The 27,308-nt window shown below is 36.4% G+C and overlaps 1 protein-coding gene across 1 annotated transcript in view; it reads right to left on the bottom strand.

Moving 5' to 3' along the window:
- Positions 1 to 27,308, bottom strand: part of SMYD3 (SET and MYND domain containing 3) — a 383,240-nt gene that overhangs the window by 327,203 nt on the left and 28,729 nt on the right. The window contains exons 2-5 of the mRNA XM_041404314.1: positions 12,531 to 12,594; positions 5,594 to 5,701; positions 4,458 to 4,515; positions 30 to 166 (exon numbers count right to left, since the gene is read on the bottom strand). Coding sequence (XP_041260248.1) covers positions 30 to 166; positions 4,458 to 4,515; positions 5,594 to 5,701; positions 12,531 to 12,594 — 367 coding nt within the window. The remainder of the gene's footprint in view (positions 1 to 29; positions 167 to 4,457; positions 4,516 to 5,593; positions 5,702 to 12,530; positions 12,595 to 27,308) is intronic.

Raw genomic sequence — 27,308 nt, 5'->3', positions numbered from 1 at the left:
TTGTCAAGAAACCAGATTTTAACACTTACTTTTGTGAAGATCTGAAAAAAGTCAATTGCAGGTGGCAATTGAGACTCATCCTGGATCTCAGTTTTCAAATACAGTTGCAAAGTCTGTGCAAGATGCCTGAGGCCATCTTTCATTTCTTCACTTAGCCGTTCAGTGTCTTATTGGGAAATGGAAAAAAAGTAGACGATGTCATAAACAGAACATTTCATCAACATTTTGAAAACATCCAATGGCAGCCATACAGTCTAGACATTTCCAGTCCAGGAATTAATCTTGACAGAGGGCAATTTTGACAGAGGGCAGACATTTCTCATCCTTCATGTCAGTTACCTATCAACACACAGTAGAGTTTATCAGGTTGCTACTGCCAAATCATATGAATGTGACAGCAAGTTAAAGATCAAAAGCCAATAGATAAAGCAGATGTGTAACCAGATGTAAGACATTACATACAAAAATTGGGCATCTGGGTTTGTAACATTAACCACATTAGAAATATGCTTGGAACTTTATGCAGCAGTACATACTTTTATACTGCATTCTCCATAGATGTGTCAGAAACACTTTATGGTAACAGATGAAACAGAAAAGTATTTATGAACAAAAGGAGCTTCATACAGAGCAACAGGTAAAAAATTTATATTAAAAAATAATAAGTAAATATCACTTTATTATAAAGCACCACTATTCATGTTTTTCAGATACAAATCCTGAACCAGAAAGAATCACAGTGCCTCATTTTCTAATTAAGTGATTATGCATGCATCAGGTCTCTGATAACTCTGGAAGTGAAACTGCTCCTGTCCTAGCAAGTTCACTGCCTGACTACCTGCTTCACATTTTCTTTTTCCTACCAGTTAGTACAAAATGGAGAATGTAAAGCAGAACGTGTTCAAACATCAGTCTATAACAAAAGGCAGAGATTTATGATGCACTATGAATTAATTTTATCTCTGCATAATGGTGAATTGTTATTTTATTATAAACATCTATAGATGCTCACAGCACTATCCAAGTGCAATTAACAGTGTGGATGTTTGCAGGTGATTCTGTAAGCATGAATGAATGTAAATGTTAGAAATCCAGACATGTATGTTTTTCACAATGTGCAGAAAATCTCTGGTATAGAAAAATATAGTACCTATGAGGACTGTGTCTTCAAGAGAAGCAGCAAACTGTCAGATGACTGAAACAATCAAGTTTTAAAAATATGAAAGAAAAATTATAAAAACACACTTGCATTTTCTTATAAAATATTCCTTTGGAAACAAAAATGCTTTTACCTTCAAATGTAATTAATCTGGACAACATGTGATTTACCTTAAACTATCTATAATACATTACAAAACGTATTATAACAAAGAGAGGAAGGCATGGTTTGTTTCACTGTTGGCAAATATAACAACCCTAGACTAAAGAAGAGAAATCATATAAGAAGCACATTACAAATGGACACTGAAGCTTAGGGCAGATGTGAACATGAATACGAAAACTAACTGGAACTTCAGGGAGAACTGATAGAGATGGAAGCAGAATGCAATTATCCACACTGGAATCTGTCCAGGACATCAGAGCTAATGATCCAGAAAAAAAATCCCACTGGAACCTTAATGGAAAATGATCAAGACCTGGTTTATCAAGCACATTTAAAAAAAAGCCAAAACAAAATTAAATTAAATTTGTGTATGTTTTCAATTTTTGTTTTTAAGGAACTTTTTTCACTCGTTTAAGAAACCTGATGTGGGAGACAAAATGCAACAAAAGGCCTATGAAAAAATTTCTAAATAAGGCATGGGGATTTAGTTATGTAACTCTGATTCTTACACAATTAAAATAGCAAAATATGTGCCCCATAATACAGCACACAAACCATTTTCTGAATACTGAGTCTTGGTAAGTAAAAACAAAGATGATTTCTGAATTGCTGTAACATACAGACAGCTCAGAGAACTAAGGAAGGAAGGAACTGTCTTAAGATAAATGAGAAGTAGCAAAACTAACAACGCTCAGAGAGATCCCTCCTACTTAATCTGAGTTTCAGAACATATAAAGGAATTTCAAGGAACTACGGAGATTGGAAAAGAACTTCATAAAGGACTGGATGCCTCCACATGCTTTGTGGTTTTTCCATGTATTATATATTTTAACAGATAATTATTCAAAAAGTGTATAAAACTTTACACTTCTATTCAGTTTATATGTCTCCCGCACTAAAAATCAACCAACAGTATAAAGTAATGTTGAAAAGTAATAGTGTAAAGCAAAATGAGACAGCATAGTGTCAACAACAATTTTTAAAAATAACATATTTTGGAATTACAAGTTGGGGGGAAGCCCAAAAAGAAGATTAAAAGAGTATCAATGAGAATTCTGTCACATTTCTAATTAGTGTTAAAACATTATCTTCTATTACAAAGATGCTTCCTGCGAATATTTTTGTTTCGGATTACAGCCTGTATTCATAATTCATGTGGTTATATTCAAAGAAATCTTTTCTCCTATATACGTAGGCCTCTAGTGAAAATGCATTTCTGATTTTCCTATAGATTCCACTAAGTACACAAAGAAACAAAAGTTTTACCAACACCATTCATAAATTGTGCAGCAAATGGGGAAATTGTTATGAAACAACTGAAGCTTTTGGAGCATACAGAGGCAGCAAAAAAAAATCACAGCTACCAGAAGTTCTCACACCAACCTAAAAGACTTTTGGATTCTTTAGACTCCAAAAACATAGAGATCATCTATTCACTCTAACAAGGAAGCCAGAAAAACAACACAAGTAAAGAGGCAGCCAAAACCTTTACATAAGATTATGCATAGGTCATTTGTATTATAGCCTGGAGTATCAAGTTCAGTTAATGTGTTAATGTCCTAAACTCTTGGTGCTGTGGAGTTAAGAAGATTCCACAGGAATTGTTATTAAGTAAGTACAGATTAAGTACAGAGTAAGTACAGATTAAACACTACATGTGGATCTCTCATTTGTCTTCTCCTAAACTAACTGGTTATGTACCAGTTATTTCTGTATCAGTGAGAGGACAGTCATCCCATCTGCATCACAGACCACATCACCATTTCCTTCAGAATGAGAATTTTAGTAGAAGCTTCTGGCCACTCTACAGACTTTTGTACCCTTTATCTTTATCAACACCAAGCTTCTCTCCAGACAACTTATCACACTATTCCCCTTGTCTCCAGTCAAGTCAAGGAAAGCTGAGATCATCTCCTGAAGGGTACTGAGAAACCAGTTTGTATGGAACAATCAGTTACAAAACAATCTTTGCCTAGACTAGAGACAACTGCTGTATAAGTGATCAATATTTAATTTATAAAAGGAGACTCTTCCAGTCCAGTTCCTCCTGCACCACTCTGCAATCAGCCATTGGTATAATAAAGACTCTTTCCTTGGATCCCAGCAGAGTAATGAAGCATAAAAGTCCATCGTCTACATAATTTTAACTTAATTTGAAGCATCTGTTTTCCATAAACCTTTGTTACATGAATTGAGAATATCTATTGCAGAAAATCACTATGTTTTAAATAACTGAAATCTATCCATTTTAATTTGCTGCCTTGTTAAGGTATTTTGTCCTTGCACTTTGGGACAAGGCAGCAGAATGTCAGGGTGTTCGGAAGTAAAATTAATATTATGTGTCACATTTTTTATGTTTATATAGCTTTTATTTCTAACTGTACCAACTGATCAAGCTGGTTTTAGCCAAAACTCTGAATAATATTAAAACACTGAGGTAATCAAAATATTCACATTACTGTCCAGAAAATCCCTCTAAGCAAGATGCAAAAATGAACCAAGAATCTATTTCCTTCTAAGTCTTCAAGATACCACAAAATATGAAAAAAAGTTTCCTATTTTAACATTTGCTCTGCTGAGAGATTGTAATGAGCATCTTTTTCTACCCAAACAGTAGAAACTTCTGAAGCCACGAAAGTAATAACTGCACAATTTCATCTTTTTTCTCTATTGAAAGGTCACGTACAAGAAAAATATACACATATCCCTTTTAAATTTAACTTTCCTATTTCTGGAGTCTATTTTGAAGCTTTATGCAATAGCACATAAGTACTAAAAAAGTAAAACCCTAGTAAAATATATGTACTATTGTATATGTATGTAGAAATATTGACACTGTATGTGCTAAGGCAGACACTGGGTAAATTAAAAAATGAGCAGGCAAGATTTTCATTGTAAAATGCAAAAATAAAAATACTAAAGCAAAAAAACTAGGAAGGTTTTGCTTCAAGAAAACAGGCATGTTTTTCCTTTTATCTTTGAAATAACTGTTCTTTCCCACAGAGGTTTTTGTCTTTGACTCTGTTACTCCACAGAGCAAACCTTCAGAAGGCAATCTGCAAGAAAATCAGATGGCCCTTTCGTAAAGCAGACCTGGGAAGTGCTTCCTGAAATCTGGCTGGCAATTACTTACTTGACTGAAGATCAGAAAAAGAGTAGAGTCTCTCAGAAGGGCATACTGATTGTCTGAGCTGTAGAGCAAAAACAGATAAGTAACACTCATATAGCATGTTTTATCCTGCAAACACTCTACAAGACTGATTATTCTGTGTGATAAATGTGTCAGATAATCAGGTAAGGCCAAAAGCATCAACATAAATCCAGGACTTTGCATAAACTATCCAAAAAAACTTAATTTCTTTGTTGTTATAAGACTTTCTACTCATTTTGAATTCTTTTAACACTTTGGCAGCTTACCTTTAGTAACTTACTTTAGCCCATCAGACCATAATTGAAATCAGACTATGAGGTTTGTAGTTTCTGAGTTCATGTGACTATAATTAATGCACAGTATTGCAAGGTACATATTTGCCCTTTAAAATCTATCATGCACAAACTCTTCACAACAATGTATAAAATAAGTGTGAAATCATATTTTATCACATCAGCAACAACAAAGGCCTGCAGTTTTATCCAACACAGACAGTATACTAGCAGGTTCAGCAAAAAATTTGATTTACAATCCCACACATTTATAAGCTGCTTAAACTAGCAGAAAATTTAGTCCATATAAAGTAATCAAACTGTGGGAATGTCAAACACCCAGGACTTCCAAGAGAGTTTAGAAAAACGTTTAAAAAGGTAATTGAGATTAAGAGAACCCCACATAGACAGCATGGCATTATGCCCTCTAAAGAAAGGGCTAGCTACGAGTGTTTCTGCCCTTACCACTCATTCAAACACCTAATGAGATCTCCATTAGGTTAACAGAAGAGCACCAATAACTTCAGTAGTATTGAAGGGGAAACAGTGTCTCTCTATGTTTTTCTTCCAGGCAGGAATAAGCTTAGAATGCTACTACACAGCCATAGGAAAATAAAGTCAATAAACATGTCCCTTGAGCTTAGTCATGTCTGTTTTGGAATTTCTTGATCCTTTCAGCATTTCTGCAAATTAATCAGTAAACTTGTAATGCAATTTGCAGTCTAATTTTTTTCAGCACTCCCAGTCACTTCAGCTTTGTAGTTCATAATTGCATTAAAAATGTAGAGTGAGAAAGCATTTACCAGAATTTGCTGCACTGAATCAATCTAAAAGAATATCACTTACTAGTTTAAAAACAATCCTTCCAGCAAGTCTGACAGAGTCTGGAGGAAAATTGGGCTCGATGCTCTTAAGACACTTGCATTCCTGCTTGTGGTCCAGCCAAGCTTCTTTCTATCAGGATATTTTAAAAAGGAAGAAAAAGAAAATTAAGTGCATTTTATTTTACATAATCTGTATCCTACTTTTTTTATATGTACATACATATTTTATATATATATAATTATCTGTAGTTATATATGCACAGAAACATGCTCAAAACAATATGCACTAATTCTCATTTGTTGTGGCATGAAGCAGCAACAGTATGTAGCTGCTTACTTCACAAGACTCTGGAGAGAGCTAGAGAGGATGCTATCTAACATACACAAAACTCTAGGCATGTGTTCACTCAGCAGTCAAGACTGCAGAGGCCTTTAGAGTCCATGCACTAAATGCAGCCTCTCTAATGCAATGGTCAAGTTTTCTGCGCTGCAAAAACTGTCCCCAAATATCCCTGAGCTGATCAGATATCAATGCCCACAGCTGGAAGGACTGGTAGTGATATTTTTCACAGTTCAGACCAGGAGTGGTCACTGATACCAAAACAGAAGACAGAACCAAAAATATTTTATTTACATATATTACCCAAACCTGAAATTTTGTTTCACAGGCCACTTTGATTAGAATAGCAGAGACAGACTAACACTTCCATAGCAGGGAAGAGTTGGGTTGATAAGATAAAGGAAACATTGAAATATCTCTTTTTTCCTCTACCATTCATTGTAGCCCCAAGATCAGTGCAGAAAAGCAGCAAGAATGAGTCTTCAGCCAAAGAAATATGTTGGAAGAAAATTTCTGATTACTTTTTCTTCCTGTCTTCTGTCTGTACAAGCAGCAAATTCTGCTTATAATATACAAAAAAATCTAACATACTACATATTTAAACATTTTATTTGCATATTCACAGTTCATGTTTGAAGCTACACAGCTGTTTCAAATAGTTTTAAAAGCAAATTAAAAGAACAGGGCACAACAAAAATTTGCTACAATGACAAGTACTCAGAACCAAGGTCTCCTGAAGGTGACATTTTCTCACAAATTTGAGTAAGGGCAAAAAACATGAACCCAGAAAACCAGTTTCTGCTAGGTGAGTGCCACAGAGAAAATGATTGTCTAATATTAGGTACCTGTTCAGCAATTTAAAAAAAAGATAAAATGGCAGAGCTATGTGTAAGGGCACATCAGATCTGGAGATGCTGACATGCAAGTTATAAAGATTCCAAAGGCAATCACACAATTTTTTCCTAAGCTGCATTTAAGTGAGGGAATTGTTTCAGGTAACTAGGTTTCAGCACCAGTAGAATTTATTATATTTAATTCAGGATTTTTTCCCCTGTGGCTTACACGTAATAAATAAATGGAACTTTTTATTTCTTTCAGATACATGAGAGATTTGTAATTTCATTTCTTTTACCCATAATTCTACAAGGAGAAAAAAATGACATCAAGAAAGCATTAATCCAAATACAGTTAGTGTCACATGCTGTCTGGCAAATAAAAGTTAAGTATTTAGTGCTGAATAGAATTATCCTTGTCTAGAAAAAACAAAGTCATGCTTGTAAATGTCCAGACATTGTTCTGTGTAATATAATTATATTGGCACTTTTATCCAACTTAAACTAAAAATGTTCCTAGGAGTAAACCTTTACTGTCAAATTTTTTCCTCTACATAAATGTTGCACAGAATTTTAAACATGCTAGAGGTGACACCAAAATGATTAATAACTTACCCAACCAATATAGCTCTAATGAGATGAAATATTCTGGACCACATAGCATCATATGCCATGTTTCTTTGAAAGCATTCCCATGTGATAAGAATAGTTCAAACACATGCCTTTCACGAAAAAGCACTTTGGCCAAAACTGATGCTAAAAAGGAATCACTGATTCCTCTGCAGAAGGAGCTAGAATAGAATGGGGATTGCCAGTCACTTATTCCCAAATGGTCAGGGAAAGAGAGGAAAGCTCCAAATGCATTAAATATAATGAAATTCAACAATATTTCTTCTTACTATCCATACAACATGGATACAAATTACAGGACAATAGGAAAACAAAGATTTGTGACCCTGGAGAGATCTACTTTTAAATTCAGTCTCTAACAATACTTATTGGTTGGACTTATGTTAGTCCCACGTTTCTGGTGGGAGAGTTTTCTTAATTCTGTGTGTCCTGGCTTTCAGTTAAGATTTTTATATCGTATATCCAGCACAAGTATAAACACTGCAGTGCAGAGAAATGGCCACCTGCTATGACCCTTCTCCTCCAAGCCAGGGAAGGTCCTCCAGTTTTGCAAAGATTTCTTTTCCCCTGTTAGAAATGAACACTAATAGAAGGAGGCAAAGAAAGGCAAGTGAACAATAGAGGGCAAAACCCTCCTCCTCAAGGTTTCACTACACTTAGGAACTTGGAAAGAATATCTTTATCTCCTCCCAAAGCACTGTCTCTCCTTCAATCTCAATGCATCCCAAGTGCCAATCCTCAGGCTTCACCCAAAGGAAAATGGCCAGCACCTACATGGCCACAGAGACTCTGCAGCAGAGAGCTCTTTACTGGTGGCAGCTTGAGAGTCTGCCCTCTGAACCAGAACCAGACCAACTCCAACACCTCCCTGCACAAGCCAGGATCACCTCCTGCTGGCAAAGAACCCTCACAAATGCCTGCAATGTCTTGCATATTTTCAGCTGGGTGATCTTGCCAATGCACATCCATTCTTTCACAGACATAAGCTATTGCTGTCTCCCTTTGGAGCCTGAATCTACAAAGATCCTAAAGCAATGTTCATGAAACAAAGGTTACCCTTGTCTTCTATGCAAGATCACAAAAAATGAATGCTTCCTGCAGATTAATGTGCTAATAAAAAGCTGTTAAAGACTAGAGCTGATTAATAAAAAAAAAAAAAAAAAAAAAAAAAAACAGGATATTTTTCCATTGGAAGGTTTTGATCTGTTATAAGCAAACAATCTGTAATTTCCAAATGACTGTTTAAATTTTCCCAGAACATCTTTTTTTAATTAAGACATTTTACTTCTATTACATTATTGCAATAATGTTTGATAATATCACATTCAGAATTCTGCCTGAAATTACTCTTCCATTTTTCAGGGATTATCATCTATATCATTGGTCCCCAATCTATGGGATACACCACATCAATAAACATTGCCAGGGGTGATAACAACAGTGATTATGAGGAGCAGCAGATGTGATAATCCTAGCTTTGGAGAGATAAAGCCAACATAACATTGCTAAAAGGCAGGCAATCCATGAAATTAGGCAACAACAAGTGGAAAAGGGGCTACAATAGGGAAATGCCAAATAGGGCCAAAAACCAATGAGGTCTGACTGAAAAAAAAAATTAAAAGTAAAAAAATCTGTATGTACTTGATCCTGAAATCAGAGTTCAGTAGCAAAAGGTCAGCCCAAAGGATCTCTCGTGATAAGTTCTAGTTTCACATTTCTAATACTTTTTAAATTAAATTAAAGTGGTAGAAGTGAAAACAGCTTGCTTCAACTGGCCTGAAAAAGAAAAATAATGGTATTTTTTAAATTTGGAACAACTCACTCATAATCTTTAAAATAGTTATTATGGAGATTTGTAAAAAAATGGATATTCTAATTTGTTTATAGGTTTTTTTCAGGACTGCCAGCTTTGCATACATATTCCCTTAAAAGATAACTATTCTCACTGCAAGTCACAAGAACAGTGACATTTTCAAAGACTATTTCTTCTCCTTAAGTTTAGCCTGAAGATAGTTTTTTGTACCACTTCACGTTTTAAAACAAATGAAGATGTTTACAAGATATTTGCAGCTTAAAAACAGCTCGTTTTGGAACACTCTGAAATGTAAATCCCCTATTGCATTTACACTGAAGTTGCTTTCACAAAATCCACCATTATTCTAGACCCCATATACCTACTGAGATTGAACTTTTTTAAGTCAGATTTTTTTGTATTAATTCTGTTTTCATACAATGTATTAATTACAAAACTCCACAACAATTACAAGTTTTAAGCCTAAGTGTTTTGAGTTGCAGTATCACACATTCAAAAACAATTAAATCCTTCTGCAACTAAGTGTGAACTGCAAATTCAACTGCATAATTTGCACTTCAAAGTTATGTGTATTAATAAAACTAAGATAGTCCTGTTTTGCCAATATTCACTTTTTTAAATGTGCAAAATGCAGTTTCATCAATACCCTGCTGTTTATGTGTTGACCAATTAGTTCAATTAGAAGTGCACATATTAATGAATTGCACTTAAATTACAGAGGCTAAGTAGGGCACAAAACATTTGGCTTAGCTTTCCTAACAGCTGCTATAAAACCAGAGCAGCACAATGGTTTTGCTGGCTTATTAGAACAAATATGAATCAGAGCACAGTTCTCAAGAGCAAAGAGATCTGGCTGGTCTCAGTTTTATCTGTATCACCTGTTTCAAGTCATCAATCCAAATAAATTCACTGCTTTGACTACAAAATAACTTCTTTTTTCCTGTTATTCTCTATTGCTACCTAATATCACAGCATATTACATATATTAATTAAATATTAATTTATTTATATAAACAGTTCAAGAAATTATGTAACTGCCAATACACAGTGTGTTATGTGCAGATTACTTTTAGCAGCAGTAGCCTGTCTCACTGAAATCCTTACCTACAACTATGGATGGCTTCAAGCACATGCATCCCAGAGCTGGAAGCACAAAGCAAGGACACTCAAGATGGCTTCAGGTTATTCCTTACGAATCCTCAAAGAATGTTCACACAGCTGTGCTTCCCAAAGAGGAAGCTCCAATTCCTACCTCCATTACCTCTACACCTAAGTTGAACATTGCATTACACCTTGCAGATTTGCTTTTGCAGGTCAGTGTCAGCAGTCTCATTTCATATTCAAGAGCTGCCAACAGAACCTTTACCAACGAATCTCCTAGAAGACATGTTTTAAACTTACCTTGCAAATACTCTGGTCTTTTATAGTCTTTACAGCTATGTTTTCCTTATGATCTCCCATAATAAATCTACCTGTGGCATTATTATTGATGGTACAGTAAGCACCTAATGTACGTTGCACACATTTGCCATACGATGAATCAAAATGACAGATGTTCCTCTTTTCCCTCCCCGTATGCTTTAACCCCCAAAAGGAGGGATTTGTAGGATCTTGAGAACACTACAGATTAAATTAAAGCAGAATTGTTCACAGAAGCACATGATATGTGACAAGATCAGCCCTGAGGAGAAAGACTTGGGGGCGCTGATTGTCAAAAAACTCAGCATGACCCAGCAATGGGCACCCACAGCCCACAGAGCCAAACATGTCCTGGCTGCATCCAAAGCAGGGCAAGGGATTCTGCCCCTCTGCTCCACTCTGGTGAGACCCCACCTGGAGTCCTGCCTCCAGCTCTGGGGCTCTCAACACAAGAAGAACATGGAGCAAGTCCAGAGGAGGGCTACAAAGATGACCAGAGAGCTGGACCACCTCTCCTATGGAGACAGGCTGAGAGACCTCGCAGCAGCCTTCCAGTATCTGAACAGGGGGCCTACAAAAGAGCTGAACAGGGACTGTTTACAAGGGTATGTAGTGGAAGGACAAGGGGAAATGGCTTCAAACTGAGAGTATACTTAGCTTAGACATTAGGAAGAACTTCTTTACTGTGAGGGTGGTAAGGCACTGGAACAGGTTGTTCAAAGAAGCTGTGGATGCTCCATCCCTGGAAGTGTTTGATGCCAGCTTGAATGGCATGCTTTGAGCAATTCTTTCAGCAACCTGATCTAGTGGAAGGTGTCTGCCCATGGAACTAGATGATCTCTAAGGTCCCTTCCAACACTAACTATTCTATGATGCTTTCATTCCATGATCATTGGAATATCGAAGACTTAACTTAAAAAGCTATAGAGTATTACTGCTAGTCTACTTTGACCAGTAGCTTCTTTTCTTCATTTTTCTCTATTTAGGAATGGAAAATAAATTACACACACACACACACCCTAAAAAAAAAAAAAAAAACCCAACCACTACCAGCCATCACCCTCCCACCAAAAAAAAAGAATAAAATAAATTCACAGTGCAAAACTATGACGAACCATGTAAAACTTCAAGTGTCCTATAAGGCAATCCTCTATATCAAGTCAAATATAAAAGCTGAGATTTTAGGCCTTTGAGAACTTTTCACCTTTTAGAAATATTTCATAGGACAGAATCACAGGTTAACTCAGGCTGAATGGATCTATGGAGAGCTCCAGTTGCGAAGCAGGGTCAGCTCTGGGGTCAGACCCAACTCAGAGCTTTATCCAGTAGGGTCTTCAAACCCTCAAACACAGAGATCACACAAACACCCTGGAAATCTCTTGGCTGTCAAGAGCATTTCCTTATATCCCATATGAACCTCTGATCTTTCAACTTAAGCCTGTTGTCCCTTGTCCTCCTGCCATGGACCACTTTACTTCTTGAAAATCTCCTCAGAGAAGCAGTTTTCCTTAACACCTTCTCTTCTCAACAGATACTTGACGCTTATTTCCTCTTAAAAAACTGGAATAGAGAATTTGCATTATAAAAAGTACTCCTGAAATGCAAATTGTTTTACTGCAAAATTGACTTAGAGATTCCAGTCTACAGACAAGCTTAGGAATTATTCCTCCCTCACTCACCAAGCAGAGTCAAACACCACACATTTCAACTTATTTTTGTCTTTTGCACTTATCAGAATCTCACATTTGTAGCTTTAAAAATACTCCAATAAAACAAGCCAGCATTTTTACCCACCCTGTCCAAAACTACAAATAAATCACAGTGCAGAGGTAAGACAACATGCAAAAGGTATGGAGACTCTGTAAAAAAAAGTCTTCAAATGCCTATTTTGTTAAACCCTTTACAGCTGTTATTTTCATCTTACCTGACAAGATCTACCACAGTATTTAGCAACCTTGCACTGAGAGCACCTGTGCAGATTTTCATTCCTGTTTAGAATGAAAAAACAGAAAGAAAGAAAAAGGGTTATAAATACAGATCAAGTTTTGTATTTATCCTTTTTACCTAACTAACAATTTCCAAATACTCCAAGTCACAAAAAAATATATTTAGAACAAGAATCATCTGAAATGCACTGTAATGAAAGAGGAAATTGTACATAGTTATGTTCAAAGCTATAGTCACAACCCTTTACTTGCGTCACTCAGCATCTCTGGGGCCATTTTGGACCAACAGGAAAAGTATCAAATGTGCTTTTGTCATGTAGCTGTAACTCTGAGGAGTTTGATTTTGTAGATAACATCATAATTAGAGCTGTGCAATACAGCTAGCTAATCTATTTACTGAGCCTTGTCTTAAGCAAGCAAGCATCACTGTCTGTCTTAAACAAGACCTTGCAGTGAACCTGCGGCTGTGACATCAAATATTATCTTTATAACACAGTCCAAAGTTGACATGTCACCAGAAATTTCTATTCTAAGAAAACACTTCTGATCAGTGGACAATGAAAGCAAAATAAAAATTCATAGGTGAAGTATCAAAATCCAATGAAAACTAGGAGAACTACCAGACCTATACATTACAATCTAAAGGTTAAAAGCACCTCCTGCCTTGTAGTACTGTTTTCTGATACTGTCTTAATTTAGCCATATGACTTCATAAAACATCACTGAAGTTCTGCACATTTTTAGACAGTAAGAAAGCATTTAATGTGAAAGCACACACAGAGCAAATCTTGTACCTCAAGTAGGTAAGTAAAGATATTTACTTCATGTGGATAGAAATCAGTCAGATTTTGAGGCTATAGCAAAAACCAACCTCCCCTTCTCTCAGGTTCCACAAGTGAGAAAGGTATTTTGCTGATATATCAAAGATTTACTATGTTTGAATTATTAAAAGTAAGAGCTGATGCATTATCTTAGGACTCTTATAGGCATTTGGGGAATTTAGACAGCTGCACTGGTCAAATAGTAAGAAGAGCATTATGAACAGTTCATTAAAATCAAGTAAAAATATTTTCATTTGTACTGCATAAAAATCCCTATTTTGTCACACAATATTTTGTAGGTATTCATACTAACTACCAGGAGAAAAACAGATATAAGTAGATGTTTTCCTACAGCATTCTTTACCTTCCTACCTGAAAAGCCAGCCCTTGAGACAGAAAAAAACTAGCAACTGTTGGATTTCTATAAACAGAATCGAAAATCTTGTACATGTACATTAGGTTTTCAATTTTAAGGTGCAATGCCTGAGGATGATTCAGAGTTAGAAACAAGCGTGAAATCTTCATTTTGCCAGCTGGGGAAAGCTACTTCATCTTCAAGGTTGTGCAATGACACAACCTTGACCACATTCTGGTAGAGGAGGATATATTTCTCAATTTAGATTAGAAGCTCAAGCAAAAACACTTTGAAGGTAGACTTTGTTTGTTCTACGTGTTATTCACCAAAACACAACACTGAGTTCAGAGTCTGAAAATGGAGCATGTGCAATTTTAGTCCCAAACACACTGAAGTACCGCACAGTCCCAGCAGCAACAGGTAAGATGCAAATTTCCGAAGCAGAGTAATTAGAACTTTTTGGAAGCTGAATTTAAATTAGTCAATACCCACAACAATCAGAGAAGTCTTTCTTACAGTTTTCACATTCTTCTGTGAGACAGCTAGATGCAATAACCTTAATACACTGCAAGGATACCTGGCCTTGGTATATCTCCTGGCAATTTTCCAAGAGATGCCAGGATTTATTGGAATCATTCATGTCAAGTCACCAACACATATTCCATCTTGCTTTTGTAACACAACAATCAGACATGTTACCACAAAGCACCAAATTCCCTCAGCAACCTTGGAAGCTTCAATACTTTATGTTGACATTTCCTTCGTATCCTTTGTCCCCAGGGTTTAACGATGCTGCAGTAACAAACACATACACAAAAATCTAAGCACCACTCAAAACTGGAATTTTTGTCAAACTGACACTTCAGTCAGATTATTTGAATAAGGCGACTCCCTCCTGGTGCCATTAAATGAATGAATTATCCATTCATCTTTGAGATTTCTTTGAATGACAAGTAGATGTAGAATGCCCGTCAGAGAGCTGAATAGTAAAGTTGCTAACGAAATCATTGCCTTCTCTTCCAATCCTTCTTTCCCCTCCCGGACCAAAAAAAATTCCTTTGTATTTATAATATCTCTGGATCATGCTACATGGCATACTAAGTGTAAAACAGCATGATCTAAAGCACTAACTCTTAAATCCTTCATAGTCAGATTCATGTATTCATATATGGACAATTTGTGTATTTTAGAACATTTTAAGAAGAAAGGCAATTTCCCTGGTATATTTCTGTCCTTCTCAATATGTTATTGATGTCATAGGCTTTATTAAAGGAATTTTAAAGTCACTGTCAGATACTCCCATGCATTTCTTATTACCTTTAAACTTCACCTGGAGATAGCATCAGGTCCCTTACAAAGAACCTACTACATCTCACTTAATGTGACTAATTTAATGGATGAGAAAATGCACAAAATTTGATATAACGGATTCAGTTATACTTTATTCTCTAAAAAAGTTTCTGCTGCAACAAAAAAGGAAAGATGCAGCAATTAACAATAAATTATTAATTTTCCAAAACAGTATAAACAGGATTTTGCAAATGACCACAACCCCTTATGAAACAACAAGTACAAGTGAGCATCTTGGTCTGTTCTAAAACAAACACTCAAAACAAAAAACAGCAACAAAAACTAAAACCCACAAGTAAGCAGGGTTTGTCAGTTGACCTCTAACATAGTATTATGGTCAGGTGAAGAATCTTTCCTCTAAAGAATTTGGTTATTTCTAAATCTTGCCATTATGGTCTGCCATTATGGCCTACAAACACTGTTCGTAGAATTAGCTCTTCCAATGTGTACTGAGAAGGCAAAAGAGCAACACCAAATGCAGAGGTAGCTAGAAGAATTTCTAGGAGATTGATATAGGCAGGAAACAAAAGAAAACGTATGAGAAAGGAAAAGAACAAGAAAAACAGCTCAACCGGAATTGCCCCAGTGGACACACCCTCCCAAGAAATTTATTTTTTCCATTTTTTTTTTAACACATTATTAAAATCTTAAGAAGAAGGTGAAGAAGTTAACAAGGGTTTGCCTGGACTAACAGGTCCTATCAGAGTCACACCTACACTTTCATAACTTAAAAAATATGTGCACTTTTAAAAACATCACATGAAATGTTCTGCTTGCCAGGAAATGGCCTAATAAATTTCAAATACCACAACAAAGTCAACCAAATACAATTAGACTACTTAATTTATAATGGAAATGCATCTACACTTCTCTGCTGATTGCAGGCACTTGACTTTCAGCCCTACTCACAAGATAAGTGTCACATATAACACAACTGATTACCAGACTGTGTTCAACGTGCCTTTCTATGTAGTTTATTCACACTCCTGCTTCTGCCACATCTTGCAGGAAAACAGGACTATCTCACACAAATTCGCTCCTGCATTTTTGTTGTTGATGTGGTTTTTCAGTTAATATTCCTGCCCTGTACACATGAATGAAAAGAGCAGCTCTTTTCAATGCATGTCAAGCTGAACTAATTTCCTGAACAAATTCTTACATCTTTGCGATTCAGTCAAGCCTGTCAAGTGCATAAAGTCTTCTTGGATTTTCTCAAGTATGTGCATTTCAGATCTGTCACAAAGTGAAAGCAATCAATAGCTACAGTTAGCTAAGAAGTCATTCATCATTTTTACTAATGTGCTCTGTCTTCCAATAATAAAAATGAAATTGTGAAGAACAAACAGCCATCTTACATTTGGTAGATTTGAGAGCACAGGGGTTATGTTAAATGCAATTACAGCTTTCTCTCCACACCTCTCTCCCAATAATGACGTGTAGCAACACAGTTGGTCCCCAGCTGTTACTCCACTGCTGACTCACGTGGGCACCAGGCATGCTGGGGAAGATGGCTCTGAGGACAAGGATGAAAAGTGCTGAGGGCCAGGCAGCACAACACAGGGCTTATGTGTCTGCAACATCCCAAATCCAAGCCCTGGGCGAGCAACAACTCTGCAGCCCATGAGTTGTGCCCACAGCAGTGTTCCCAGCCCCTCTGGTGTCCTGGCTGCTGACTTGGCTCAGCCTGGCGGGCTCATGGCTCTCCCTTGGCCAGGACCCTGGACCTGCTCTGCAATCTCGGATGAGTTGGCAGAAGAGAAGATGTGTTCCACAAGGTCCATGGCCCACAGTCTCTGAAATAAGCCTGCCAGGCTTTTCTGCCCTAAGGTTATGCTGTACACTGCTGTCAGGTCCCACACTGGATCTGAGCAAACAGGAATACACCAGGTAAGAAACCTTTGAATTCCCTGCTCCTAAAAGTAATAGAAAAAATCTCCCATATTCTCCACTTGCACACTTCATTGTGTTAAGTATACAAATTTATATTTTTTAACCTAAGAGCAGCACTGGGAAGCAGCTTTTTGGGAGGAAGAACTGGAGTTAAAAGATAGCAACTACAGCTAACCATCAACGATCAGAGACATTATTCAAGTGAGAACTAAGACCTTTTATATAAGGAAAACATACCTACTTTAATCCCAAATATAATGATCATCTATTTCATACCTCAACCTTCTACAGAAGTGGTATTGCATTGCCCAGGTAAAAGAGAACACAAGAACAACCAATCTGTTGATGAAAATTTAATTAAGACAATTTGCACTCTAAAGGACACTACTTACTAACAGAAACAAAAATTTGGCACTCAGGATGACTCCCCATAACTTAAATCTTGGTTTCTGAAGTCTTACTTGTAACCCTGAATGTCCACTTGCTGTTATTTTCTGTAATTCTTGTTATACCTAGACATCCATTTAACACCCTGAGACATTTCCGCATATATTCTACAAGGAAAAATCAGAATTCAAATGAATGAGGAGAAAGATTATCCTTCTGCGTAGAATGGGTGTCAGTTCTGTTCAAACCTTACAAGTGTTTTTTTACATATGTACTGTCTGTATTTGGTTCTAAAATACACACTCCACAGATGTATGGGTCATATGACATTAGCTGACAAGAGCTTCTGGATCTTATTTTTTCCTCTGGTTTTGTGTATTAGGTACATGTCCCATCATTCTTTTTTGCATCTTACTTTTTCTTCCGAAAAATACCTGGTCTGCAAACTGTGAAAAACATATTCTAAACAAAATTTGTAAGGGTCTACAGTCATTTCTCCATTGCAGTATAACCTTTCCTGACAATCTACAGTGGAATTTTAGTTTTTTCTTCTTTTGGCGGTTGCAGGAGCCAAAGTCAAGGCTGGGAAAAAAAAAAAAAGGCAATAAAAAGACATTCAAGTACTAGATTTCATTTACTTCTGTATAGAAACTGGTCTTTGTGTTCACCCAGTGACTGAAGTATTGCCAAATTTGGATAAAGAAGTGTTTATTTTTCAAAACCTCTTTGCACTATTTTGAAAAAGAATGGTGAGACATTCCTTGCTGAAATTCAAAAGTTATCTGGAGCCACAAAGTGATGTCACTCCCATGGGAAAAAAAAAAAAATCCACATTGATTTTTTGAAAATAAAGACATTAGAAGTGTAGTACTTATTTTGATACAACCTAGAACAGAATTATACTCTTCTCCACTAAGTTGGTAAATGGTGAAATGCTTCAGATGTGCTTTTCAATAAAATTAGTGAAGGAACTTATAAGAAGAAATACCAAAAAATATGGCCCTCAAATTGGCATGAAATTTAATCTTAACTTTGAATTCTACTTCTCTATTCAACATTTACCTCTCAGCCTAACCTACACAAGAAAATACAAAAACATCTCTCTACTAAGAACCAAAATATTTACGTTAGAAGGAATTTCAGTAGTACAAGGGCCTAAAACTCATTCAGAAGTGCTCAGCATATCCCAAAACAGTGAGCTTTTTGTCCTAGAAGACAAGACTGGCTTTGGAATATAATCCCTTTTACATTTGTATAAATATACTGTATACACGCAGTATATGCACCAACACACACACACTTTATCAACGTTCACAATGAATAAAACAAACACCATCACAACTGAAATCAGGGACTGTGTGAAAACACTGTAATTATTCCCCCAGCAAAACTCACAGTTGTCCCTCACTGAGAGCTCTGAATCAGCATCACAGCAGAAGGTGGCTCCAAGAGCACCAGGTAACTACTACAAACTGTCTGTGGCATCTCCTTGCCCTGCAAAGCTACTTTGACACAGCTGCCCTCAAATCAAGGCCATCTCCAGGGCTTCCCTGCAGTGGGCATGCCAACACACCTCCAGCAATTTCAGGCTTAAACAGATTATTTTCAGTCACACAGTGCATTCATTCCACCTTGGGATTTCAATCAAAGAAGAAAGACAAATACTGTGCAAGACTAAGATTACATTTCAAAATATGAAAAGGTCATATCTATAATTTAGTAACCTGGAAAAAAGCTACATGCAATATTTTTAAATGCACATTTCTGGAACATGTGGTTAAAATCCAATGAAGCTAAATATAATAAAACATCCCATCTTTCACATCTCCCTATAAAAATGATTAATTAGTTCATTAATCTCCTGTATATCTAAGTAGTTTTTTCTTCAACCCATAGGTCAATGTTCTACCAAAACAAAGCTGTTACTGTAAAATATCATACTGATGTAAACATTTACATCCTGCTAGTATTACCTCCGGGATCATATGGATGTATAATTTTCAATGAAATACAAACCCCTCTGACACTCTCAGAGAAGAATATCTTCATGAGTTTTTTTTTCTTTTTTTATCTCCCTTCCTTTCTTGACCACATTTATATTTTTGGCATAAATATTTTTTTAGAGATCCTGCAATGCCTATTCACTTGCTTTTCTTTTTCCAAATGTGAACATCTATGCCCAAAAGATCTTGCATTCCCTATGGAACACATTTTGAAAGTGATGAACGAAAAAATAAAATATTTCAGGCAAAAATCTTTGACAGACATAGTAATACAGATAGGTTCAAAATAAATTCCAGTGCTTTTTGCCCTGTAGATTTAGAATTCAGAAAGGATATTCATGAAGTGAACTCTTCATTTTCAACCTGCTTAGCCCTTGTGGTCAGATCACATCCAAGTTAAGATTCAAATGTAGGTGACTGGAATAGAATAGTCAGTTCTGCTTACTTATAAGCTGAAGAACTTGCAAAGATAGAAAGCAGGAGTAAAATGCAAGAAAAATGTGCTCCTACCAAATAGCAGAAAGAGCAAAGAAACAGGTTGTTTCCAGCTCAGGTGCAATCTGATATTCTGAGGTTTCACAAGACATCTGAAGTGGTCTTGTCATGAACTCATAAAATTCCAAAGAAAACTTTTGTATTAGAAGGACATGAAAATGTTCCTGACACCTGTAATTCTGCTTCCCACTTTGATCCAGCCCTCCAGCGCAGGATGGTTTTCTGCTGTACTTGTTTCTCTTGGGATGCACTTTAAAAGCACTTAAGTTTCCCTCAGACAAAAGCACTTCTCATATTGAGTCCATCATCACCTCCTAGAAATGCAGACTATTCCTGAGAGTACCATTGTTTATCTCAAAAACTATTCTATGCAACTGTGAGACACTAGGGAAACCTGAGGAAAGATCACTTTTAGCAAATCTATACACACCTCTAATAAGTTTACAAATAGCTGCCTTACCAGTTCTCTCTCAGTTTAGTTGGATGCATAGTCTTTTAAATTACCATTAACTGACACACTCCATCATATTTTTCCTTCAAATCTTCTATATTTTATCCCTGTCATTTCATTACCTCCAGCTTTGCAGGCATTTTGGTTTGCTTGTCACTGTTCATATTTTTTCCCTAATTTACTCTATTTCAACACCTTTCCCATTTCAGAATGTCTTTCTCCTTTTACAGATTACAAAGGCATTGTTTTTTATCTCCAAGAAGTCTTATTTTTTCCCCACCAGGCTCAAATCCTTTTTCACTTTATACTCCTTCCAGCAATTTTCATATCTCATCAGAGTGGCATTTCCAAGCATTGATCTGAAAACATTTTACAAAGCTTCTTCCTATCATGTGCTTAAATAAAAGCTCTTATGACACATCTCTCACTTATCTCTCCAACAGATTCTGGATGTCAATACAGAAGGGATGTCCTGCTTCTGTGTCCCTCCTTTACGTGTCACTGAAAGGTGGATTCCGCAAGTCCCACACTAACACTTAATTTTGGAAATGTTCACCAGTAAGAATGAAGGTATTTCATACTAGCATAGGAACAGCAATGCTACACAGAAATTATTCAGAAAATGCAGCACACATACACATATATATATATTTATATATTTACTATTGATTCCTGTAAGTTGTTATTTTCACAGAACTGCATTGCATTGTTACTGATGGAAAGCAAGACCTTAAACCAGGACTGTCTGTACAATAGCTAAAACAAAGTTAAGCTTTACAACTAAAACACCCTAAAGTCCATTATAATGCCACATTGCCTGGAAGAAATCTTAGTGTTAAAAAACATACTCACACAATTTTTCACGTCTCAAAGCATCCTTAAAGACTCACTGGAGCCTCATCTGGTTCTCAAAGGTCTTTGTAAGGGTCTCCTGTGATTTAATTAACCTGTTTGTACTGAAACTCCTGCAGACATCCCCAGACTCAGCTGAGCCACTGCAGGCTCAGTGTTTACAGCAAAGCCCAGGCATAAAAGGCACCTGGACAGAGCAGAAGCCATGCCACCCAACCTGGCAGGGCACACACCACCCAATAGCAGGGAGCAAATGAGGTATGTGAGCTAATTAGCAATCCCAGCACTATGTGTGCAGTGGGGACACAAGTGGTTTTCAATGCCTCTGCCAACTATGCCACTGTAACAGGCAAGGAAATACCAAGGCTGAAGTGTGTGGTGATGTTTGTTCACCTCTTGTTTGCTTCCTCCCCTGCTTCACTCTTGTCAATGCCCCTATAGATGCAGCACAAAATGCTGAACCCATTTCATGCTCAATATTCTGAATTTAAGAGAGTCAGAGACATGATGAAACTGGCCAAGATGCTGAGACTACTGATCTGAGAAAGCCTCTGCAAGGCTGAAGCCTTCCCAGTCCAAAATAAACAGCCAAGGGAAGTCATAAATCAGTTCCACATCATCTAATACTTACTCTCTGTACTCTGGTGACATCCGATGGCTAAAAGCAAAATAGATGTTTTTTCAGTTTCAGAGAGCAATTATCCAAGTTTCCCTTTTCCTTTTTTTTTTCAGTAGAGAAACAAAAATACAGTCAAAAGAAATGCCTCTAACTATAGTGACACTCATGTATTTTGAGGGGAAAAAAAGTTCTTATAATTTAACAGCTGTGAGCCCTAGTGTTAATTTGCCTAAGTCTACTTCCCACCTATTCTTCAGAAACTTTCAGTAAGCAAAACCTATACATTCTTCAAAGTTTTAAAATTTGCCCATTTCCAGCAAAAAGGTCTTTTTAAAGAAACCAGCCCAATTCCAACATGTATTTTGGAGCCCCATATCATCACTAGCTTTAGTACAATTTTTCCTGCTGAAGAATTGACAGTTTGACCAGGAAGGCACCAAACCCCAGGAGTAATCCAAATTTCCATCTCACTAGCTGATGTGCTTGAAGATATGCACATGGTCAGGCATGCCTGTAACTGGCAGCTCTCTCTCACAAACCGGTTCTGAAATTAGTACTGCTACATTTCTAACTACAGGCAATACCTTCACAAAAGAGATCTATTCAAACTATGGAAATGTCAAAATAATTTAGTGTCTCCTGGAAACTATTTTAGAGAGGAAGCACAGCTAATACTTGCAAAAAAGTTTTCATAAATTCTTGTGGAACTGTAGAAATGAAGATAAAACTTGAACTACTTTTGTTCCATCTTGAATTTTTAATAAAAATTCCCATCTATTTTTCAGTGAAAGCATCTCCATTTCTAGCTCATTTTATCAGGCAATAGAATAATGATGTTGCATCAACATGAGAAACAACCAAGTGATTTTAAAAATCTGAAGCAATTAGTTTAATATTTTAATTTTTAAAAAAACTATTTCTTAATTAAGGCATGGGAATTTCAACATACAGCATGCTTCCCCACAATTAGCTACCAGTTCTCATGTTTCTCTTAGAACATTCCATAGCAAATGTTAAAAGAAGAGGAGCTGCCAAGCCATAATAACTGTCATAAGATAAGAGATTGCAGTTTACCTCCCTGCTGATTTGTCACAATGACAATACATCAGTACACACTTTTCTATTTCAAAAATTGCCACTGGTATTGAAGAACCTTCAAATGTGCATAGACACAGCAAGGAGGTTTAAACTAATAAGAAAAATCACAAATTGATATGGATTGGCCATGGATTTTCCACAATTACCTAGTTAAAATTGGGGTTTATGTTCCAGAAGGTACTACTTTTACATCATTATAAGTCTTCAGTTAAATTTCATTTTCTCCATGGCCAAGAAATATGAGCCTTTAATCATTATATTGTAGCTTTAGCAATGGGTCATGAGTGAAATCAGATTATTTGTTTCAGTTCAACAACCATGGAATGAGACTCTGCAGAGCACAGTACAGGAAAATGAGAAATATGTTATTCCTTATTTGCAAAGGAAGAAAGTGAAGGTTTATTGTGATAGGCAATTGCTGGGAGAGAGATGGAGATTTTGTTAATGTATGTTAGTGCAGATATGGCTTATAGGTATCAGTAAAAGTTAAATAATCAAAAGCAATGCTCTGCTTTGCAGAATAAAATAAATGCCTGCAGTACATGTTGGAGAAAAATGAGTCTCTGGTAATTTCTAAAGTCAACCATGCCTCAAATCAATGAGCTGAAAAAGCTTGCAGGAAGAGATGATCCATTGCAACCACACTGCTTTATAAAAATTTCACTTTCATCAAGACTGCAAAATAAAGTTTTTTAAGTGCATGCATATACATTAATATATTCTTATCCATACATATAATATTGGCATATCCATACATATAGTATACAGTATTGGCATTTTATTCCTATTGTGACTTTTCATCTCATATCTGTTATCTCATCCTGTATCTCCTGAAAGTGTTACACTCCAACTCATCACCTTTTCTGAACATCCACCACCACTCCTGCAGTAACACAGTGAAACTCAGAAGAGGTTCCTCACCACCTTGGGCACCTGCCCCCTTCAACAGCCCTGTCAGTGCACACAAGTGACTTGTGCACATTGGAAAGACTGGTACAGTATCAGAGGGATCTACATAAACCCTACATTCGGCTTACTTTACTGCTTGAATTCTGGTCCCCAGTCACACTTTACATCCAAATTGGTTACTTTGTCATTATTAATGGAGGGAGAGCCAGATGTTCTCCTGTGCATGCTTCACTCGAACACACCACAGCATGCCAACAGCTTTAAGTAGCTTATGTTGAGTCCCCACTGTTGTTACATGACTGCAACAGGTACTTAAGGTAAAACTGATTTGAGTATTTCTTATGAAAGCATGAGTTGCACAAAGCAAAGCTGTACATGACAGATGCAGAGAAAATGTTCCTCCACAAGACAGGCGCAAGACCAAGTGACCTGCAGACTGAGAGGCAAACACCCAACCTCTGTTGCTCTGGTTCCTTAGGCTGTGCAGGAAATACTTGCCCAAGGAGGACACTTCTAAATGTCTGACCCAAAAAAGCAAAGTCAAATTGTCAGCGTAAATGGCAGGGGATGCAGGTGCAGTTTGGGGATTAGGGATTTTTGGTTTGTTTCATTTGAATCAAGACACTGGCTTTTAATAACTGGGGGTATTTCTAAGCTAGCAAGTGGATTAATGCCTCTGGTTAATTTCATACAGATTATTGAAACAGGTAAAAGAACCCAAATTACACCTACAGTTTTAGCTGAATATAAGAATTCCACATGAAATGACTTGACTTCTCCTTTTGGTGGAGTTCTCAAAACCTGAATACACCATCTGAAAAAGAGATCAGTTGGGTTCACGAAGAAGTAGCAAAGGGAACACAGTTCAGTCAAACACAAGTCCCACTACTGAAACTGAAATATTTGTCTGAGGAATACCAGCACTTAGGCATTTGTAAGTGCTGCATGTATATACAGCACTGCTAATACAAAATAAAAATTATAAAACCATTCCCATACAGGAAGGATAAAACTAATGCCAAACAGGTAAGGAATACCTTTAACCCAGTAAAATGCAGTTCCTGTCACCATGGCAAAATTCACCTTTGAGGACAATGAGATTTATTCACAGCAACAAAATTTCATTCAGTCAAGGAACCACTCAGATTTCAAGTCCGAAACCTAACCCAGAGATGATCCACACTGATTTGGGTTATTTAATTTAAAAGTAAACTGTATTTTGAAAAGTGCATGTAGTACCTATTCTACTGGTATGATGGCTTTCATACTGAACAGGTTATGTTTAAAGAATACATGTTTGTTCAGGGCAGTCAATTAGAGAAATTACATATCTTAATTAAGCTGTGTTCTTATCTCAAAATAATTCTTGTTTTCTTCCATAAAGCAGATTGAATTTTCAGTCTGTTGTTATATAGGTATTTCTGATGTTCTGGAACACCCCTACTCAGCAGGGCTGAGTTGTGGCAACCCCTCTGCTGTGCACCAGTATTTCTGAAGTCGGGCTAAGTGCATGCCAGTTACATGTAATTAATAAAGTGTGTTAGCTTTACATCAGTAACCCCTGAATTTTGTACAATTTCTTCACAACACAAGCATTCCAAAAACTGAAAAGCTTCCCTTTATGCTATTATATATAAACATATATATTTAGACATATAAATATATATATATATATATATATATATATATATGCCAGGTGTCTCCCAACTTGAAATTGGGAGCATATTATGGAAGACATTGGTGCATAATCATTTCTTGAATCAGGGCCATATTTTTGTACTTCATACAATGCTACTTTTCACCTAATTTGATAAAAAATTCCTATCATGATACCAGGTCTTTGCATTGTTGAAGATGAGCCCTTCTTCAAGAGATTAAAAAAAAAAATCCATAAGGCTTTGACCACTGCCTTCATTTAAAAACAAACAAAAAAAATTCCATAAGTGCAGTTTTTTGCCAAAGAAAAAAAAAAGGCAAAAAACAAACATGATGAGGGAAGGACTGGTGGAACTGATGGATGAATCACACACACAACCATCTTATACTATTCTTCTATATTCCTCATCCTAAACTATGGGTAAGGTGAGCAGCAGCAGTGTATCGACCAACAAGAGACAGCAAAAATTCCTTAATCTACATGACTGGAAAGGGGAACTGCCAGGTTCATATTTGTAATGACTTTTAAGAAACTTGGGTGGAAATCTGGATTAGAGCATATTTGGTATTAATTGTTCTTGTAAAACTCATGAACCTTGAAAATGTCTGTAAACATTTTAAGCTAAGATGTGAAGTGAGTTTCCAAGACTAATTTGTGCTGGCAATGTCCAAGACAGAAGTACAAACAGATGTTCTAGGTCTGCCTGGAAAACCAAGGGATTTGGGGATAAAAGTCTTCTGAACGATTAATGATATTGCCAAAATAAATAAATATGCGGTCATCTGCTAAAACTAAATATATATAAGCACATAAACCCAGACCAAAGTATAAATCCTATGAAAAAATCGGACAGATTAATATAGGCAGTGCCAAAAGAGTTGTTTTAGGACACCAGAAGAACATGGTACAACTCTCTTTTAGAGTGAAATTATTATATACTTAGTAGTGCTACAATATATTAAATTAAAAAAAAAAAAAAAGTGGAAAAAAAAAAGTCATTGAGATCTGGACTCTGTTAGCTAAGGATAAAAACAGACTATCAATTTATTAACACTTGTACAAGCCTTAGAAGGTGCTTTTATTTTCACAGGAATATTGACTTTGAATAGGAATTAGATTTTTTTAAAGTGCAGATATTTTAGAATGCTGGCAAGAAAAATGAAATCCAATTAAGTCCATCATTATATTTCATTTCTGTAGTATTAAAATAACTTATTCAGGGTACTCTAAATTAATTGCAAACAGAGGAACTTGGCAGAATAAAGCATCTTACCATCCTATAATACCTATAATGTTTAACCAGAACTCTTATAAAAACATTTTAAAAATTCAGTTTATGACCATTTTTGTAGTGAATTAATGTCATGCATTTTGAAAAAGGAATTACTTGTTCTGGGATCTCTCCTACTCCTAAAATTTTCTCATTCTGTGTAATTACCAAAAAATACAACTCTCCTAGTTATGGCTTGAAGAAACCAATTCATTTCGCAGATACTTATTGGTTTTAAACTGTTCAAGCACATTTTCTAAGATAAGAAAAATTTTGTTTATGAAAGCATACTTAGCATGTATACATCAAAAAAAATTTACAAATTAGCATTTTCTAGCGGAAAATGTGTTTGCTGGATGAGTGGAGAGCTGCAGATAAAAATACTGGATAAAGGCAACTAGGTAAATGAAAGGAGGAAAGCTGCTTACTCCGAGAACAAGAACTGGTGTTTTCTCCAGTGCTGATTTCCAAGTCCAAAAGCCCTGACCTTCACAGTAGAATGCCATAACCTTGCTCAGCAATGGACTCCTATTGTACCACTGAAGTCTTTGGCAAAGTTTTTACCAACTACACTACTGCTGGATGAATGCAGTAGTAGA

This window comes from Onychostruthus taczanowskii, unplaced genomic scaffold (genome assembly GCF_017590055.1).
Source record: "Onychostruthus taczanowskii isolate IOZ18803 unplaced genomic scaffold, ASM1759005v1 scaffold21, whole genome shotgun sequence".
Lineage (NCBI taxonomy): Eukaryota > Metazoa > Chordata > Aves > Passeriformes > Passeridae > Onychostruthus > Onychostruthus taczanowskii.
The sequence above is the reverse complement of the archived record's forward strand: the minus strand, read 5'-3'. Positions and strand labels throughout refer to the sequence as shown.